The sequence below is a fragment of the Anguilla rostrata genome, chromosome 7 (assembly GCF_018555375.3).
Source record: "Anguilla rostrata isolate EN2019 chromosome 7, ASM1855537v3, whole genome shotgun sequence".
Classification (NCBI taxonomy): domain Eukaryota; kingdom Metazoa; phylum Chordata; class Actinopteri; order Anguilliformes; family Anguillidae; genus Anguilla; species Anguilla rostrata.
The window spans coordinates 10,220,807-10,241,543 of NC_057939.1; the positions used below are offsets into that span (position 1 = coordinate 10,220,807).

Genomic DNA, 20,737 nt, shown 5'->3' on the forward strand with positions numbered 1-20,737 from the left:
GCCTGCTTCCTGGAACGGAGAGAGGGAGAGAGAGGGAGCAGGAGGGAGGGAGGAGAGGAGGAGTGCAGAGGGAGAGAGAGGTAGAGTGAGAGGGAGGGGGAGAGAGGGGTGAGGGCGATGGCTGGAGCTTGCGTGGGAGAGCGAGAGAGAGGGAGGAGAGGGAGAGTGAGGAGAGAGGGAGAGGGAGAGGAGAGAGGGGGAGGGAGGAGGAGGGAGAGTGAGGAGGGAGGAGAGGGAGGGCGAGAGGAGGGAGGAGAGAGGAGAGGAGGAGAGAGAGAGGAGGGATGAGGGAGGAGGGAGGAGAGGGAGAGGAGGGAGAGAGGAAGGAGGGAGAGGGAGAGGGAGGAGAGAGGGAGAGGAGGAGAGGGAGTAGGTGAGGGAGAGAGGGAGAGGGAGGGAGAGAGTGAGGGATAGAGGGAGAGGGAGGGAGAGAGAGGGAGAGTGAGGAGAGGGAGAGGGAGAGGGTGAGAGAGAGGAGAGGAGGGAGAGAGGGAGAGGAGAGAGGGAGAGGGAGGGAGAGAGGGAGAGTGAGAGAGGGAGAGGAGAGGAGAGATGGGCTAGGAGGCGTCCCCAGTGCAGAGTCGCACCGTGGCGTCCCGCACCTCTCCAGGAATAAAGCACATGATGAATATTCCCGCCCTGCTCCGCAGTCAGAGGCCGCCTCTTTACCCATGAGGCCCGGCGGCAGGAGCTCTCTCTCTCTCTCTCTCTCTCTCTCGCCCTCGCTCTCCTCTCCTCCTCTCCTCCGCCGTGTCTCTAATTGATTGAAAGCTATAAAAGCGCAAGCGGGTGTTGTGCTTGCCTTGATGCATCTGGCCCCAGGGACTTGTGGGTAGACAGTGTTGCCAGGTAGGTGGTTAGCTCGGGGTAAAGCGATACACCATTATATTTAAAGTGGCGGGATCCGGGAGCCGGCGCAATTCCCCGGCGGGGCGCTCAGGTCTCCGGCGGCGGCGCGGTGCTGGCGCGGCGGCGGCGCTTCTCTCCTCCGCGGATGAAAGAGCGCGCAGCTGCGGCCGAACGTTTGATGTGCAGAGCAGTTGACTCGCGGCCAAAAACGAGCGGGGCGGGGGCGGGGACAGGGGGAGGGGGGTGGGCGGTGGGGGGCGGAGGGGGGGGTACCGTGCATGCGGAAATTGGGAGATGGGGTCGGGCCTGCGCGCACACGCTCGCCTCGGCCTCCCGCGGAGGAGCCGTAGCGCATTAGCATGCAGCGGTTGACCCTTCCAGCTAACGGTCAGGATTAAAGACTCCCTTCAAGCGGCGGGACCTTTAGCGCTGTTTTGTCTCTTAATTGCTGCAGTAATTTGTACGCTCAAGGCTGCGCTCCGCGGGCTTCGGAGGCCTTCTCGGCTCGCCGTCTCCCCGCCAAGCGGCCTTGCGAGAACCGGACGCGCAATCGCACCCCCAGAGTCCTTTGAGAATGCCCTTTGTCTCTTTGAGGGTAACCATCAAAGTGTGATTACTCTTGTTCTGTAAAATGTTATTATTTCACCTGTAAATAAAGATGGCGCGTCCTTAGCGATTAATGGTGGCCGTCTCTGAAGATTAAAGATTAAATGTGCAGCAGTTTGAGTAAATGAGACCTTGAGACCTTCAGATAATAGTTGTTGAAAAGACCATGAAACTGATTTGGTCGCAGTGAATTTATATAGCATCAATTGAATCATCTAATACTACAGCTCAAGGGTGTCCCGACTGATGTGTGGCTAAGGGGAGTTCCTTGTTGATGGGGAAGGCCAAGGGTTTCGCGAGTCCAAGATCGATTTGGGCTGGAAGGAGTGAATCTGCCTGCATTCTCGCCCCCCCGGAGGTGAAGAGCCGAGAAGCACTTGTCACCTTGGCTGCTAAAAACGGCAGCCGTTAGCCTGGCTACGGCAAAAGTGCGTCTGCAAACATCTCGGAGGTGATAGCGGGTGGCTGTCACATCCTTGGCCCGGGCAAGTCCAGGCCAAGCTTAGTGTGGCTGCAGGGGTCCTCAGAGGACATGAGCAGGTTCTGCACGGTGGAGTTCTGGTCCCTGTTGTCGAGGCAGGCTGTTCGAACTGGTCTCTCTCTCTCCCCCCTGCGCTGAGGCAACCCGAGAGGCACTTCAGTGGCGCCCCCTGTAGGCAGACTCCCTCATCTCCCCTGGTATGTATGCTCCGGCACCAGGGGCTGCTCCAAATGGGAGGGGCCTATCTCCAAAGGGGTGTGGCCTTGCTCCAAAGAGGAGGGGTAGGGATAAGATTAGGGTTGCACCAAACTCTGCCCATTTGGAGGTTGGCCACACCCCTTTGGAGCCAGACAAATGCCCTGTTGAGCCTCGACCGGTTGCCATTATGACAGCTATTTAGCAGACGCTCTTATCCAGAGCGACTTACACAACTTTTTTTTTACACAGCGACCGTTTATACGGCTGGATACGTACTGAGGCAGCGCAGGTTAAGTCCCTCGCTCAAGGCTACGACGGCCCGCTCCTCACCCATCCTGCTACGCCGCAGTGCCGGTGACGCCGGGCTCCGCCTCCGGGAGTCGAGCTCTCTGTGTCTTGTCGGTCGTCCCTCACGAGCGGCTTCCCCGCCGAGCTCGCCTTTGTGTCTCTGCCACACGGAAGCAGGAAGCGTGACCCGCTCGAAAGCGCGCGCGAGCAAATACCCTCTCCCTCGTTAACCTCGCACATTCTCCCGTTCTGTAGACAGAGGGAACGTTTGAGCTTTTGTGAGGGTTTTGATTCGCCGTCCCCGAAGGCTTCGGCGCGGGAATCCGCCAGACACAAAGCCGGGCTCGTGTGGCGGCCTCTGCCAGGGTCCCCCGTGTGAAACAACAGCGGAGGGAAGAGGGCTCTGCCTTCCTGTCAACACCAGCTGTCTGAGTGGATGACTGGCAGCGGCGTAAGCCCTGCCCCTTCCCCGGTGACTGACAGCCGCTCAGAGCCATTTAAAATCCTGGATTTTGCTCGGGCTGCTCATCGCTCTGATTTGTGTCAGACTTGCAGCAGTGTTGCAGTTCAGGAGCCGAACCTGACAGATTTAAGTTTAAGCCAGTTTGAAGTCCCCTTAAGAGCCTTTTGTGTTTCTGGAATGACATTTCACTCATTGGAGGACAGGGCCCTTTTGTTTGTTAGCGCTGCAGCCCCTGGTCTCATGCTGATGTAGAGCATGTGTACAGCGGTTCCTGAGCATTGTGTGCCAGAGGGCTACAGCGTGCCAGTGGCAGGCCTTTACAACTCCAGCCTCCTCCTCCTCCTCTGTGCCTGTGTACACCTGCCTGTCACTCGAACCTCACTCCTGTGTTTGTCCCTTCAGCTGGTCTGTTTAACCCTTTAAGGTGTATGGTCACAAACATGCAAATAGAATGTTCTTAACTCATGTAACAGTCACTGCTGGTGATTTAAACAATGGAGTTCTAGAACGCTGACTTAGTATTTACATTCCGAAAACCTACTCTTCAAAGGGTTTATGCGAGTGAACCCCCCCCCCCTTTAAAACACATTAAGCACATCGCTCTCCTGGCGCACCCCTCCTCCAAACATTTCTCTGCTCTGGCGGCGAAACCGTGCGGAAAGTGCCCATCACCGCCTTCATCCCGAAAACTCTGCATCTGTATCCTTGGCTTAGGTGCTGGAAATCCAATATCAATAAAAAATCTTTCCCCAAATCCGCCGTCAATCTTTTACCAACTAAGTGAGGATAAAACTGCCTTAGCCGCCGGAATGCCTGTTCTGAGGAGAGCTGGGATCCGCGCCTGAGAGGGAAAGTGGATTTCCTCTGCAGGGAAAGCAGAAGCTTTGCGTGGGTTTCCTCCGGGTACTCCGGTTTCCTCCCCCAGCCCAAAGACACGCAGGTCAGGCTAATCAGAGAGACTGAATTGCTTGTAGGTGTGAGTGTGTGGGTGCATGATGTGTTTTGCCCTGGGATGGATTGGCGACCTGTCCACGGTGTATTCCTGCCTCTCGCCCAGTGCATGCTGGGATTGGCTCCACCCCACCGCGACCCTGACCAAGGATAAGCGGGTTGGATAATGGATGGGTGGATGGAAGGGAAAGTGGAAGCCAGCTTCTGACTCGGACAGTGGTGGGATGTCCTGGTGTCTGAAAATGGCCGTTATTGTCGCTTGTTGGACCTGTCTCTGTAATTTTTGCTCCTTTTTTCCCCTTCTCTCTCTTTGTTTTACTCTGACATACTCTCTTCCCTTTATCCGTCCCTCCCCCTTTCTCTGGAAATGCTGTCCCTCTCTCCCCTACTTTGAGTGAGTATTACACACTCAAACGCAGTACGCAGACGTGCAGATTGGACATACTTACGAAGCAATGCAGTAAAAATACCCTTTGTCCATGTTTTGAAGCCATTTTCTGAATAGCCCAGAAGTGGTTTTGTCGCCGCTGTTGTTGCATTCTGCTTCTGCTTCTGCGATCTGCGATTGGAAACAAACGATTTTCACCTTGCAGGTGTTTTCTGTGAAGAGCGCTTTCCTCAGCCTACGTTCCGAGGTGCGATGAAAACTGAGAAAAGCTCTCTCTCTGCTGAAGGGCATTTCTGTGCTCCCGAACCTCTCTGGCCGTGGCCAAGGCTACAGGGCCGAGACTTCAGCGACGCTTCCCTCTCCCACCAAATTGTTTTCGTGCTCAGTGGAAAATGGAGGAAGGCTTATTCTCTCCGCTCACGGTCACTGTCGCGCGGTGCTGTGCGGCTGAGCGCTTTGGAGTTCAGCTGCAGGGACTGTAATGAATGGGCATGTCCTCAGCCAGCCTGCTTCCCTGTTTTTGCCCTGCTTAATTTCCCGTAGTCACTCTGGAAGGGCCTCGCCTGGCTTCGTTAAATTCTGCAGCACTTCCCGGTTAAGTGTTTAAGAGACTTTTTTTTCCGTTTCAGATCAGGGCCTGTCGCGCGTGTTTTTCCACTCACACCTGCAACCTTTCAGAGCGCTGACCTTTCAAAGACATCTCACATTCTGCTCAGCCTCATGCAACCTCCTGCTCTGCACAAACTTATTTGCGGTCTATATTTTTCTACAGTTTTTCCCTGCACTGCCAGCAATTAGTTGATAATAATAATAATAATAATAATACCTTGTATTTTTATGCCACTTTTAATGTGAACAGTCTCAAAGTGGTGCTGTGCTGTGTGCTTTGAACACCCTTGGCCAGAAGCAGGCCCAGCACACGTGTTGGAAGCATCTGATTGCATTTAATCATCATCGTGCTTCTGGCACATTCGTGAAGTTCCGCGTGCGCTGTGGATGTCCAGCCCAGTGCCGTAAACGCCTGGCAGTGTGCGGCGTGGTCAACTGCCGTTTTCTCTGGAGACACACAGTTTAATTAGCCTAAATATGTATTATTTTAGACACTCTCTGGGAGTCATTCAAATACATGTTTGGCACTTGTTTTTCTTGATTTACCCTTGGGCCTAGCTTAAAGTCACCAACCCAAACAGCCTTATTATCGCAAAACAACTTACTGTTTGCAAATATTGAAACGTCATTCTGTTTTGTCTTGCGTTTGTTTCCGACTTCCCGTGTCCAGCATTATGTATTAGATCCCCCCTTCTTATATTAGAACCCCCAGATGTTGCACCTGGCTGCAGTAAACATGGAGAACTGAGCCTGTTACCCAGGATGCATTGTGGGCGGCAGGGGGCGGGGGAGCACAAGTGGTCCTCCAGCTGCCTCGGCAAGATTAACAGCCCTCCTCGAGGCCCCCCTCCTGCAGATCAGGGCTTGGGGGAGGGGGAGGTGGTTTGTGGGGGCTAGGGTGGAGGGAAGGATCACAAACTAATTAAGGTCATAATGGAGTTCAGGACTGTTAAAATTGTTTATAAATCATTAGGGGGAAACAGGCCTTCCCTTGTGTCCCGCACATAATTAGGCGGAGCCAAGGTCACGATAACAGCCTCGCACTTCCTGGTGCAGAGCGAGCGCGCTCAGAACTGCTGCCGTGGACGCAACGCCGACTGCATGCAGGATGGGGGGTTTCCAGGACCCGCCGATCCGCCTCTTATATTGTTCCCTAAATAAATATGGACTGCCCCCCTGGGGGCTCGTAGACAGTGAAATACACTTTCAGTGATATTAATGAGCTGCCTGCTTATTTAGCCTATTTGCTGGTTGGGGGGAGTGAGGCTTTTACTTCAGTGTCGCTGGAGGTTTGTTTTCCTAATGTCATTGGTTTTTTGATGTAAACAGTGCGAACGTGGCAACAAATTAAGCGCTGGAATTGACCTTGTCCTCGCAGACTGTCATCGCTGGCTCAAGTGAATTTCTCTTCATACAGGCCGGGCGAAATGGAGCGGGCTCTCAGGTTGAGTTAAAGTCGCCATAGCTCTCGTGAGCGACAGACCCCAGGACTGATTATGTCCCTTTTGACCCCTCGATTTTGACACCGCTTGGCTCCGCCTTCGGGAGGGGGGGGGTCAGCTGGTCTCAGCCCAGAGTTTTGATTGGATGTCAGACAGCAGATGGAGTTTGAGGAGATGCCTCAGCTTCTCCACAGTGTTTTCCATTGTACAGATGGACCTGTACAGATTTGCAAACGTCTCTGCAACTGTGCTTTATTTAGACTCTTGAGATCCTTGGAAGAAAAAAATGGCATTTATAAAAATCTTTGGAAAATCTTTAGTTCATCACAACCTGATGAAGATTTACTTGCGGTCGTTGATAAATAAAATGAATCTGTCTGGAGCAAGCCCATCTGGCAGTCTGATTTGGCAGATGCGTATCTCTTTGCCCGATAGAAGGTTATATTGTTTTTATTGACAGAAACATTTTGACGACCCTCTTAATGACCTGCGGTCAGCCGCAGCTTTTCCAGGCCTCTCCCAGCAGCCTGTTCATCCGTCCGTTATCCGGTTAACATTGATTGACGCGTCATCCTCGATATTCCAGCGGCGCTAACCCCTGGGAAACGACGCCGCTCAGGCTGGGCCGACGCCCGGCTCAGGAGCATCGCTGCGCGGGAGAGTGCAGGGACTGCTGGGGTGTCTCTGTCTCTCTATGTCTCTGTCTGTCTCTGTCTCTCTATGTCTCTGTCTGTCTCTGTATCTGTATCTGTATCTGTCTGTCTCTCCCTCTCTTTCCCTTTCTCTCTCTCTCTCTCTCTCTCTCTCTCTATCTTTGTCGGTCTGTCTCTGTCTGTCTTTGTTTCTGTCTCTTTCTCTCCCTCTCTGTCCCTTTCTCTCGCTCTCTCTCTCCCTCTCTGTCTTTATCTTTGTCTGTCTCTGTTTTTGTTTCTCTCCCTCTATTTCCCTTTCTCTCTCTCTCTCCTCTCTGTCTCTCAAATTTTATTGGCATGGCAACTACAGGCATTTGTGTTACTAAAGCAGGTTACATAATAAAACTATGTACAATATGGATGATAGATTAAGAAAAAAAGATTCCTACAACAAAACTGACCATATGTGATGTTAGGTATGTGTGTGTGTGTGTGTGTGGAGAACTTAAGCTCAGAACCAGCTGAGTGAGGGAATTATTTTCTTTGCTCAGCTCTTGGTATTGCACGGCTTTGTATTGATGTGATGTGGGGATCACTATGTTTTAAGTGCTTCCAAAATTTGATTGCCCTTTTTTGTACTTTGTTCTTTGATGAGTAATGGGTTTTGGCCTAATTCTGCCCTGCATACATTCTTTGTTTTGTGTTTAGTTTCCTGAGATCTGCATCTTCTTTAGTATTTAGTCTTTATTTGGGTTTACTGCCAGGGCCCAGGTCTGGCAGTACTGTTCTAGCAGATCAAGGCTTTGCTGTAACCGCTGTTCAGTGGAGGACAGCAGGACTAGGTCATCTACATAGATCAGGCACTTAATCTCTGAGTTGTGTGAGACCAGGCACTGCAGATTTTTATAATATGTTTGCCAATTCAGGGTCGGGCTTAGGCTGCAGCCCTGTGAGAAGAAATGTATGCTTTTTTTTGTCAATTTTTATATCGCATTTGTTTCCTGTGTACATTGATTTAATGAGATCATAGGTTTTACCCCCTACACCACTTTCAATAACGTTGTAGAATAATCCTTGATGCCAAATAGAATCAAATCTCTATCTCTCTCTCTGTCTCTCTCTATATCTCTGTCTCTCTCTCTCTGTCTTTCCATCTCTCTGTCTCACTCCCTCTCTCTTTCTCACTCCCTCTCTCTGTCTCTCTCTTGCTCAGTTTCTCACTTTCTCTTATCCTCTCTGTATCTGTCTCTGTGTCTCTCCCTCTCTCCCTCCCTCCCTTTCTCTCTCTCTCCTCATCCTCGAGCCCCACAGTCAGGCCGCAGTGGGCGGGGTTTACACTAACAGGGTACACTGAGTATAGCGGGAGTGACTTGCCGCTCAAGCGGGGGCCAGTGGGAGCCGACTGGGGCCCTGGGGCCCTCTGTGTTCAGAGGGAGAACAGACTGCATCACTTCACCTTCCCATTATAGACTGGGCTCATTCTCTCATCAGATTAGTGAGCTCAGAGTTCCATCTGAAAGCAGACACACATACACATAGACACCACACACATTAGCACACGCACATACAGTCGCGCATTAGGACACGCACACAGGCACGCACACAAACCCACACACATACATACACATGAACATTAATAGGCACGCATGCATGCACACTTGCATGCGCGCACGCAAACACACATATGCATGCGCACACATACACGCGCACACACGTATGCATGCACACACGGACAGAATCTGCTAAGTGATCAAAAGCAGAGAGAGTGGGGGGGGGGGGGGGGGGGGGAGGCGGTGGAGCATCATTGTTGTGTCATCTCTGACAGTGACTTTGAGATGTCTGGGAGATAAGTACATGATCCGTGATTGTTTGCACATGGAGACGAGGGGCTCAGGCGGATTTTCTCTGATAACAGGCTTGCTGAGGGAGCAGGGTCAGGGATTGCAGACAGGCAGCTGTTTGGGAGCCCAGCCCCCCCATCAGAACAAGAACACGGTGTTCATGGGCCACGTCGCCCCTTCACATCAGTGTAACCGATACTGGTGTCCATCTCCGTTCTCGTGTCTTTTCTGTTTCCGTGCCAACCTCTCCCGCCCCCTGCTCAGGGAAGGATGTCGTCTCCCGCCCTCTCCTCCATGTGCGGTGCAGCGCAGTCGCTGCTCGTAAACTTTGTAAAAAGGATAAAAGGAATAAATAAAAGGAGACGGGGAAAGCCTCCAGCGTTGTGAGTCACGGTGCGTGTCTTTGCGGAACCCGCGTGTGCTGAGGGCTGGTGTGCGGCGCACCCGCTGTTCTGCGAGCGCCGTCAGCACGAGGGTCGAGACGGCGCCGTTAGCGCACGGGGCAGCTGTGCAGCGCCTTGACCTGCAGCCGGGGTCCTGCGGGGTGGGGGTGGGGGGTTGGGGGGGGGTCCGCTCGTTTCTTCGCCCCCCCACCGGCTCCGTAACCACGCGCTCCTCGTTTGGAGTCGGCGCTCGTCTCGTTCCGGGTGTTACTCAGGTGCAGGCGGAGCCCGTGGGGGCCGCGCCCTTTGGGCCCCGAGGCGAGCGGATCAGAGGCCCCTCCGGCCCTTTCCACCGCGCGTAATTAAGCCTTCGGCCCCAGTGCCCCCCCAGGCCCGCTTAGCGGGGCCTGTTTAACACACGGAAAACAGAGCGCATGGCCTTGAGCAGAAATACTGACCGTTTCCACCCATCCCCCGACCCGCCCCCCCCCCCATGCCCCCCCCACCACTTGAAAGCTCGACGCCCCAGCCTGTGCTCGGCGCCCCGATCGAGAGGCCAAAGATCAGCCAGGCCGGGGCCCGTAGGCCGGGGCAGCCCTTTCCTGGGTCACATGACTCAGACGGGGCAGATGTATTCAGTGCGTAGCGCTCGGGGGGGGCGCGGGGTTAATGGAAATCATTGGGTGTCCAGGGTATTTACTGCTGCCGGTGCTCACCGCTGGAGCCTGCATTAAGCAGGACGGGCAGCCTATCTGAAGCAGCTTTAAGACGGCCGATGGAATTACAGCAGCCTATGGGAAGGCTTAATGCTCACTTAAGTCTGACCCTGGGCTGTAATTTAGCAGGGAATCGCATTAAGGGTCCAAGGGATAGCAGGAGGGAGCAGGAGCTTCAGAACGGATGAATAAGTAAACGGGTAAATAAATAAATAGGAGAGCCGTCAGTCGGACGGGCGTAATGAAAAGCGCTAGTCCATAAAACACCTGGCGCCGCGGCCGGGCGCTCCGCATCAGGACCCATCAATCGCCGTCCCCAAACCGAGACGCGTCGGCCGCCGCAGGTGCGAGCGCGTGAGAAGCGTCTCTGCGCGCCTGGCCCCCCCCCCCCCGGGTCTTTGGTGGGGTTCGGAGGGGCCACGCCCAGGTTGCTGCGGTGACGGTGCAGGCTGGACAGGTGGCGGCGGGGATGCTGTGGATGTGCTCCTCTGCTGTGGGCTGCTTTGGGCTGAGAGATGAGGCTCACAGAGTGATGTGCTGTGAGTGAGTCCACTTTCCTTCCTTTGTTTATTAGAGAGAGAGAGAGTGAGGGAGTGGGAGAGATAACAGAGAGAGTGATGAAGAGAGAGGGAGAGAACAGAGCGGGCAATGGAGAGCTGGTAGGGAGCGAAGGAGAGACAGGGAGAAAGAACAGAGAGAGCGATTGAGAGGGGGGAAAGAACAGAATTTGACTGAGCGAGAGAACAGAGGGAAGGAGAAAAAGAGAGAGAGAGAGAGAGAGTCCCTCTCTGGGAAAGTCCACACTGCGCCAGCATAAATCCAAATGAATCTACATGCAAACACAGTTGGGAATCAGCTCTTCTCTTAGACCATAATAATAGTAACACATTATAATAATAGTAAAAAATAAATAATCATTGTAAATAATAATAATAATAGTTAAAAAAAAGCATAATAATAAAAGGAGAAAGAATTAAAAGGCAAAACGGCACTTTAATTATGTCAAGTCCTGTTTACTCCATCATGGACTACCCATTGTGTTTGATTGCTCTAACTGCAAATTCAGGTGGATTAGTAGAAGCTTTTCTTCATGGCTTCAAGTTGCTACATGGGCCATGAGCCACTTCATTTCCTGAAAGGGTGCCTTCTTTAGACTGAATAAATGAGTCATTTTCCCTTCATAAACGAAGGTTATAATGAAGGGTTTTGCGCGTGATGTTCTCCAGGTTGCCGTGATACACTTCCTGTCTGTTATTTTCAGTAAGGGTACCAAGGTGACATTTATTCTTTGTGTCTTGAATTCTCTCTGAAGTTGAAGGATGCTTTATTCTTTATTAAGATGACCCAATTTGTAACCCACGCAAGCAGACGGGCGGGCGCACACTCACGTGCATGCACATGCGCACGCACACACACACACACACACTCACAGACACACACTCCCTTGTCTCAGGCACACACACGCACTGGCGGTGCATCTGTCCTCCCCAGGCACACACACACACACACACGCACACACGCTTTTCCCCACACGGTGACCCGCGAGCTCTCACCGGGGCTCCGCCCACTCGATCGGCGTGCCGTTCGGAGGCCGCCCCCGCCCCGCTCCGCGCGCCGCTCGCGTAATCGCCCTGAAATACGAGCCGCCATCAGCGCTATTGTTTATCGATATCCGCGTCTTCTGCCTTTGTGTCGAGCGGGGGAGCGTTATGATTCATCGCTCCAGGCTTTCGGTGCTCCCTCCCTGCCGCCGCTTCTCTGTTTCGATGCCCGGCCCGTTCCTGGGACGCCCGGCGCGCCGCGGCCCTTTAACCCTGTAGCCGGTCGCTCGTGTTCTTTTTTCCCACGGTCCGAGCACTCGAACCCGGGCGGCCACGCCCCTTCCCGTGCTGCGCGCTGCCCCGGTTGGTCGGAGGGGCCGGCTCTCCACTGGAGAGAGTAATAACACCGCACTCTGGGTCAGAGGATTAAGCTGAATATTATCGCCTAATTGCCCTGCTCGCCATTCGCCGCACGTAGCCGTGGGGGGGGTGGATGGGGGGGAGCTCAGTCGATCGTGATTACTCTTTAATAAGTGGCTGTGTGCCTGTAAATGTGTTCAGGTGGAATTGGCGACTGCGCCGCAGAATTTGCTGAGTTTGCGTTTGTCCTCGTTTCCGTGGTTTCGGTGATGAAGTGACGGGGGGACGGCGGTGCGACCCGCTTGGCTGCCGCCAGTGTTCCCTGAGCCCGCCCCGTAATTTACCCACAACGCACCGCGTCGCTCCCCGTGACCTCGGAGCACGCGACCGCCTGGTAGATTACCCACAATCCCTCTGGTCTGGCAGCACCCCGTCGGTGTGGCGCGAGGCTCCGTACCGCCCCGCTCAGAGAGGGGGGGGTGGGGGGAGCTCACCGAGTTTAATTTTACAGCTGGGTGGAACTGGGGTGGGAGGAAGTAGGGGGGGGTGCACCCAGGTCTGGGCTGACGGTCCAAGGGCACGCTGTCACAAAGGCAGGACAGGAGGGGAGGTGGGGGGGGCAGAAGCTCCTGTGAGGCCCGAGCGGTTTGGGGATAAGGAGTGATGTGCTTTTCAGGGCAGTGCACCTGTGTGGATGGGTGACCAAGGTCGCCCCGTGAATACAGAGGAGGGATTTACGGCTGCTCTCAGTGAGGTTTTAAAACGCAGAATCACCCAATTAGGCATTATTCTGCCCTCTGTGCTCATCATGTAAAAGGCCTTTTTTGCTCAAAGATTTTATTGACCGTTTCCCCTTACAAATGTCCACAGTTCCACAGAGACAAATGGATAAAACGCAGAGAAACAAATCAATTACTTAGCAGTTACGAGCGTGACAAAAAAGCATGAAATCAATAATTGCATAACTAATGCAGGAAACTAGCGTAAAAATGCCCAGTCCCTGAAAATCAAGCCTCTGCCTCTAGCCTGGACTAGCCGTTCCTCGAAGCCACATCACATGACTGTCAGTTCATGGCCTATCAAACAAAATACCGCGGATGAATGTCCCATAAAATCCTCCGAGGCGTTTTTCAAATCATAATACAGCCCCTCCGCTGGGAACTGTGTGCTATAAATTACTGGATCCCATAGAGAAAGCGTGGAGAACTCTCCTCCAGGTATACTTACACTATAACCAGTGCTGCTGAATGCCGCAGAATTTTCACTCATTTCATCTAATGCCCATATTTAATCCCAGAGTTCCCTCCGTTTCACTTTTAACTGGGGTGGCAGTGTAGCATCGTGGGTAGGAAGCCGGGTTTGCAACAGCTGATGATGTTGTGGGATCAGTCCCCAGATGGGAACGCCACTGTACCCTTGAGCGAGGTGCTTAACCTGAATTGCTTCAGTAAATACCCAGTTGTATAAATGGATTGCCAGTAAAAAGAATGCATGCTGTATAAGTCGCTCTGGATAAGAGTGTCTGAGAGTGCTAAATGTCTGGAATGCAAGATGCGTGACGGTGTTCTGAAGCGTCTGGGCATGCTCAGAATAGGTGTGCGCGAGAGGGAGTCTTTTTCCTCCTTACAGTAGGGAGAACGCATGGGGTCGTGTTTGCTTCTGATTAGCGTAGCATAAAGTTTGTAGGTAATTTTATATTCAAATGTAATTTATTTTCCAAATGCTAATTTTAATTCTCGAGAATCATCTGTCATTTATCTTCCAATCAGGCTTATTTTTAGCTGAGAAGACTAATGAAAATACGTGAAGTTGGGTAGGGCTGGTCCCCCCTGTTAGAGCCTGTTTCAAGGTCACCTGTGAAAAGAGTCGCTCTCTGCCAAAAATATAAAGGAGGAAAATAAAAAGCCAGAGCGGAAGTTTGTTTTGGTGATGCAAGGGTTGGGGCGAGACGTCCCTGGCTGTGAGATTCTTAATTCTCCATTTCACATTAATTCTTGAGTGTGAAATCCAATTGTCAGCTGGGAAGAAGGAGGGAGGGGCGTGTCTGAGACTGCAGAGAGGGACCGGAGATGCTCTGATATAAAACGGGAAACGGACTGACGGAGAGAGGCCATGAATTAAAACCAGGATGAACGCAGAGTCTCTGAAGGTTGTTGTTTTGTTTTTGTTTGAGAAGGAGGCGCGTCGCTCTGGTACGCTCTGGAACGCACAGGCACCCGAAAGGCCACCCCAGGCCCGGAAGGAGGCGTTTCATCCCAGTAACTCTCCTCTCTTCTCTCCTCTCCTCTCCTCTCCCAAGGACAACTACACCTTCGCCCAGCCGGGGATCCAGAGGAAGGTGCGCGCTCTGGAGGAGCTGGTTAGCCGGATCGACGGTGAGTACGAGCGGCCGACCCCGCCCTTTCCGGACGAGCGTCCCCTCCGTTCAGCGGGTCAGCCCCCCCGCCTCCCCCCCTCCTCACCTGCGGGCCGGGGGCGCCCCCGGTCACACGCGCCAGGCCCCCGGTGAGCTGGGCCCTTTGCGGCGCGGGCGCGGCCGCCGGCTGCAGTTTGGGGGAGAGGCATTGGAGCGTGGGCCTCTCTCATTACTTTTTATTAAGGCCCCATAATCAAAATTCAATGGCAATTTCTGCGAGGCGGAGCGGCGGTCCGGCGCGGGCCCAGCCAGCCCTCAGCCTGCATTAAGCTCAATGATTGTTTTAATTTGGGGGTGGGGTGGGGCGGGGGGGCGGGGGGGGGGCGCTGCGGGTATTCATGAGCCGCCTTTCTCCACGCCAGCCGTCTTGTTTTTCTCCGGCTTTGTTTTCTCTCCGCGCTTCACTCAGCCGTCGAGTGGGTTCTGAGGCTCCGCTCTCTGTTTTCGGCTTTTTCTTCCCCCTCCTTTTGCTTTCTGTGTTACTCGTCTGTAACCTTTCTCCGGGAAGGCGGCGGGGCCGGCTGTTTGAAGGGGTTGTTTAAACATTCTGGAGAACCTTAAATGTGGTTTTTTTATTTTTTATTAAGGTCGCCGGTTGAATTTTCTTCTCCCCTCCAGAAATCCTGGGCTGCCGTTCTCTTTCTGCGGTTATGTAACGCTGAACCGGTGTGTTCTTGCTCAACCTTGCAGAAAAAAGAAGTGCAGAAAATTATTCCTGGTAGTGCATGATTAAGAAGAACGTTGCACACACTGTTTCTCTGTCACGTCTTGCAGAAGCACCGAAAATATTTACCTTAACTGTTAGCATATTTGTTTTAGTGTTCCAAAATAGATATTTCACGATCTAATATAGCACATTAAACTGGAGAATAGAATTTTAATGAACCTATCTTATTATCTTCAATCCTTTGTAAGCAAACTTGTTCTCCTCTATCCTTCACGTTTTAGGGCTTTGAAAGTCCTGTCATGTAGTATTTTTCTGTATATATTCCCGTGCAGGAATGTGCAGCGCGTCTCATTTTGTGCATTCAAATGGGGTCGGCTAAGTGTCTGCAAACGAACCGGCGGGAGAGAGAACAATTGGTATTTGAAAAGAAGAGTTTCAAAGGAGTTCCGCTCCTAGCTAAACGCTAACGCGCCCGCGCTGCACTGCGAACCACTGTTACCGTAATCGGAACAATTTCAGCGGCGGATACATGTTTTTGCGTTCGTTCCGCTTTTATGCGAACGGTGTGTGTGTGTGTCGTCTGTCGGGGCTGGTCTAATGGAGGGGGGGGGGAGCGTTTTGGGAGTCCCGCGGAGATCCACTGATCTTTGGTTGTGGCGGCGAGGCGGAGCTTCCCGCTGGCGTGGCAGCGATCAGCAGGCTCCTCGCTGGTCTCTGATGCCTCGATGTGCGTGCGCAGCACACCTACGTCTGGGAAGTCTGAGAACGCAGAACTCAAAGACAGGGCGAAAAAAAAACAACATAAATCCGCACTGGGTAGCAATCTGAAAAAGAAAACGTCAGGCTTTGTTACATTTTTTTGCGATTCGTCTGGGTGTACATGGCATTTCTGAGGCGCCTGCCTTTGGTCTCAGCTCGAAATGATCTAGACTTTCACCTCATTTCACCTCATAGAATAAGAAACCACAAGTGTTTTTTTTTTTTTTTTTTCAGTTCCCTGGTTCTTTCACTCTTTTTCACTCAATCTTTCTCTCTGTCAGAAGTGGGCCTCTCTGGTAGATTGTTGTCAGGGCGATGTTTGCGGTCGTTAGCTTGCCGCTCATGCCCGGGCGTTTGCCGGCTCTTCTGGGGAGTCGGCGTCTGTAGAAGCTTTGAGACGACGGGACAATGGAGGGCTGAGGTAGCCAAGTGTCTCCCCGAAAACGCTTAGCGCAGTTTAATGTGCTTTTAATGCGGTGTGCTCCTCAGACTGAGCGCAGCGCTCAATCGTTTACTCACTTCTGTCATTTATGTAGAATTACCCGTCTGCGTGTTCAGAATCCCAGTCATTTTATTTTCAGTTTGGTTCCCATTTTCCATTTTTGGAGCTAAATCGTTATCTGTATGAATGGAGAGCTGTTGGGCGGTACTGCAGGTGGAAGTTAAAATGTAAACTGTATGAATCAGTGATTCACAAAGGTGAAATTATCCACTGATACCTCTGCGTTTAGGGTGTGTTTCTCTCCCGCTCCCGAACAGGTCTGCATTTTGGAGACTGATTCCAAAGTTCTCAGGAACTGAAGCAGTATTTCTGCTCTGCTAGGTCATTTTGAAGGACCAACTAGGCCCGGGCTGTCACGATTGAGAAATTAGGGTTAATGAATAATCGTGAAGCGAAATCGCTGCAGTGAATGGTGCTACTGTCAGGGGGTTGTGCGAAAACAATGACAAAAGTAATTACTGTAGCAGTCTATTCAAACACAGTTTTCTGTAATTGTTTTCTATGCAGTTACATATGGAGCCAGTAGATGCGGCTCCTGACCTCTGTCTTTGTTTCTGTTTGGCTGTGTGGCCCACTAACGGCATTTAAAACGGTCATTACCACCCTCGGCATTATTCATTAGGTTACTGCTCAAGCATGTTCGTCCAGCGTTTCCCTAAGAAACGGCCTTTTATCGAATTTATTAAAATGAGACACTTTCTGCCTGCGGCAGTTGCAAAATAAATGAATGGAGATAATTGCATTAGTGTAAAGCAAATAAAAATAATTAGGCTTATAGGCTTAATATGAAGCAAGAGGAACGACATGCTGTAGCATTGTAGGCTGTTTCCTGTTAGGACTCCATTTTAAGCATTCTCCTTGAGGTTCTGTTCTTCTGGGAATACCAAACAGCGGTACGGAATACCTGTTCTGAGTTCTCTCTGGGCAAATGCACATACATTTCTTGGTTGTTGTCAAAAAAACAAACAGACTGAATCTGTATGGGCTGTCTCTTTTAAAATTGACATTAGATGTCTTTTTACCACCTTACAAACGGTTAAAAGATTACTTTCCATTTCAAAAACTGCGAGCTCTTTCAGAACCCATAGGGCTCTTTCCTTCTCTCCAGTAGCCTTGACCAGCGGGCTAAATTCAGTTTGGGGTCCAACTGCTGTCAAGAATGGGAAGAACTGCATGTGGAAGACGATGAGTAGACTGAGGCATCTTCTTAAACAACTGCTTTCAGTGAACAGGGAAACAGGTTACAAAATAGCGCCCCCTCTGGCCAGTCAGTTAACCTGCTGTCTGGCAGCACCAGCTGGGTAAACATGGCACGCCTCGGGCGCGGAGTTGGCACACGGCTGCGCCCGTCGCAGAGGGAGCGCGCTCACCTCGCCCCGTGTGTTGTGTTAGATTAATGTGTAACTGACCTGCGTTAAAGCGGCTCGTTCTAAACGGGGTCCTGCAGTGTGGGCGGTCTCTTTCTTTGGCCCGCCCCCGGTTTCCCTCCCCTCGCCTCGGTGGCGCATCCCGCGCGGCGTCTGGGGCTTGCAGGACGCGAGTCGGAGCGCGTTTAAGAGACAGGAGCCGTGACTCGGTACCGGTCACGCGCCCGCCCTGGCCGCACACCCCCCCCCCCCCCCCCCCCGACGTCCTTCAGGGGGGACGCGGCCGCTCCCTCGCCCTCCGTTCGGGGGAGCCGGGCCGCTTAATCAGTGCCCAATCGGAGAGCTGGAGACGGGGCGGTCCTGCCAGGGAAGTTCAGAGACGGGTCCTGGAGAAGGGGGGGCCTGCAGCTGTTGAACATTTGGCGGTTTTCACGCCTGATCACCGCTTCATTTATCAGCTAATTGAAGCAGATTCGGCAATTAGGTTCGCGCGACGGTTCCTGTCACCGCAGGCGCTCGAGGCCACACGGTCGCTCCCGGAGACGAGGCTCGTCGCTGGGCGGGCGGGCGGGGGCGGGCTGGGGGGGCCGGGCTGGCATTCCGGAAGTTTCTAAAAGCTGACGAGCAGGCGTTAGGCCTCAGGTCATAGCCTAAGAGCGTCAGGTTCCTTGCCCTCCAGCAGGAGGTAGCGTGTAACAAAGTGTCCGCACCTGAACTGCATCATCAATCGTTTAGTTCCGTGAAGTTGTTCAGAGCATACAGCATGCCTGGAAATAATGGAATCCAGGTTCACTTGGTTCTGATGTCAGTGAAGGCACAGCAGTATTGAGCAGAAAACGAGAACGATGATCGTGTCTTTCTCAGTTTTGTAATGGCGTGTCAGCCATGTTGGTGGGGTTTCCCTAACAGGGGAACGGGGTGATGGGATGTGACCTCTTAGGCCCTTTCCTGGAGGAAATGGAACAAAGTCAGAATATCTACCCCCACGGTAGCTCGATGATGTTTCATTCGGCTCTTGCCTGTTTCTTTCTCTCTCTCTCACTCTTTCCCACTAATCTCATGTTCTTATCTCTCCTTATCTCTCTACCTTCCTCTATCTCCATCTTTTATTGTCCCGCCCGCTTAATATCTATCCCCCTTTCTTCATCTTGCTATTGTTGTGTCTCAGTCCCACTTGCTACTCTTTATGTTAAACGCTCCCTGTGAAATTGTCCCCTGTGAAATTGAGTTTGAGTGGTGGTTATTTTTAAGTCACTCAAGGGGGCCGTTCCTTGCTTTGGAGACTTCATCCGAACAGTGGATTACTTGCCTATTATTTTTAAATTGCCTCCCTGTAACAATGTACAATGTCAGCTTTAATCAGACTTCAGCTATATCCAGAGCAGCGCTGTGTTTTACATCTCATTCGCTGCTATAATAGGACGCAGGCAGGATAAATCAATCCTTGTGTCTTTTCATAAATCTAAGCGTTTGCGTTACCTACGCGACTGCCTGTCTCTGTGCTTCTACGGGGGGGATGGCGGGGGTGGGGTGGCGGGGAGGGGAGGGGAGGGGGGGTGCTATCTTCTCGTCCCTCAGTTCTCTCGCGGACCTGCGCAGGTTTGGGACCGAGGGTCTTGGTTGCCACGGAGACGTGCTCTAATCAGCGTTGCTCGTGTAGCATTCCGGTGTTTAAACATGCGCCTGTAATGGACTCGTGTGTCCTCAGCCATATGGCTCTTCTCTGTCAGGTGACAGGAAGGACCTTATTTGTCGTGCCAGGTCCCAACACTTCGGCGCAACATGACAGCTGTCCCCCAAAGACTGCTAAACAGGGCCTGCGACAGGACGGGGAGCAGAGCAGGAAGTGTGCTGGAAGCAGTCTCACACAGAGAGGGGAACAAACGTGCTCTTATGCTCGCTTACGAGCAGGCCCACACACACACGGACACACACGCACATGCACACACACATATGCACGCATGCATGCACGCACACACACAGACTCTCTCTCTCTCACGCACGCACGCACGCACGCATGCATGCACGCACATACACAAAGTCTCTATCTCAGATAGATGGTGGTATACAGGTATCTAACCTGAGAGACAGGTCACTGTGAGTTTGGTATTATACAGGTATCTCTCCTGAGAGACAGGTCACTGTGAGTTTGGTATTATACAGGTATCTCTCCTGAGAGACAGGTCACTGTGAGTTTGTATTATACAGTATCTACCTGAGAGACAGGTCACTGTGAGTTTGGTATTATACAGTATCTACCTGAAGAGACAGGTCACTGTGAGTTTGGTATTATACAGGTATCTCTCCTGAGAGACAGGTCACTGTGAGTTTGGTATTATACAGGTATCTCTCCTGAGAGACAGGTCACTGTGAGTTTGGTATTATACAGGTATCTCTCCTGAGAGACAGGTCACTGTGAGTTTGGTATTATACAGGTATCTCTCCTGAGAGACAGGTCACTGTGAGTTTGGTATTATACAGGTATCTCACCTGACAGACAGGTCACTGTGAGTTTGGTATTATACAGTATCTCTCCTGAGAGCACAGTCACTGTGAGTTTGGTATTATAAGGTATCTCTCCTGAGAGACAGGTCACTGTGAGTTTGGTATTATACAGGTATCTCTCCTGAGAGACAGGTCACTGTGAGTTTAGTATTATACAGGTATCTCACCTGACAGACAGGTCACTGTGAGTTTGGTATTATACAGGTATCTCTCCTGAGAGACAGGTCACTGTGAGTTTGGTATTATACAGGTATCTCCCTGAAGACAGGTCACTGTGAGTTTGGTATTATACAGGTATCTCTCCTGAGAGACAGGTCACTGTGAGTTTGGTATTATACAGGTATCTCTCCTGAGAGACAGGTCACTGTGAGTTTAGTATTATACAGGTATCTCACCTGACAGACAGGTCACTGTGAGTTTGGTATTATACAGGTATCTCTCCTGAGAGACAGGTCACTGTGAGTTTGGTATTATACAGGTATCTCTCCTGAGAGACAGGTCACTGTGAGTTTGGTATTATACAGGTGTCTCACCTGACAGACAGGTCACTGTGAGTTTAGTATTATACAGGTATCTCTCCTGAGAGACAGGTCACTGTGAGTTTGGTATTATACAGGTATCTCTCCTGAAAGACTGGTCAATGTGAGTTTAGTATTATACAGGTATCTCACCTGAGTGAATGGTCGCTGTTTGTCAGGTTTAATACAGGTGTCTTACTTGACAGGCAGCTCTCTGGTATAATTCCGGTATTTCACTGAGAAACGGGTTACTGT

General features: G+C 51.8%; 1 protein-coding gene across 2 annotated transcripts in view; it reads left to right on the forward strand.

The window, feature by feature from the left end:
- Positions 1 to 20,737, forward strand: part of tbc1d22a (TBC1 domain family, member 22a) — a 148,090-nt gene that overhangs the window by 68,299 nt on the left and 59,054 nt on the right. For both annotated transcript variants that reach the window (XM_064342721.1, XM_064342720.1), the window contains exon 10: positions 14,048 to 14,123. In XM_064342721.1, the coding sequence (XP_064198791.1) occupies positions 14,048 to 14,123 (76 nt within the window). The remainder of the gene's footprint in view (positions 1 to 14,047; positions 14,124 to 20,737) is intronic.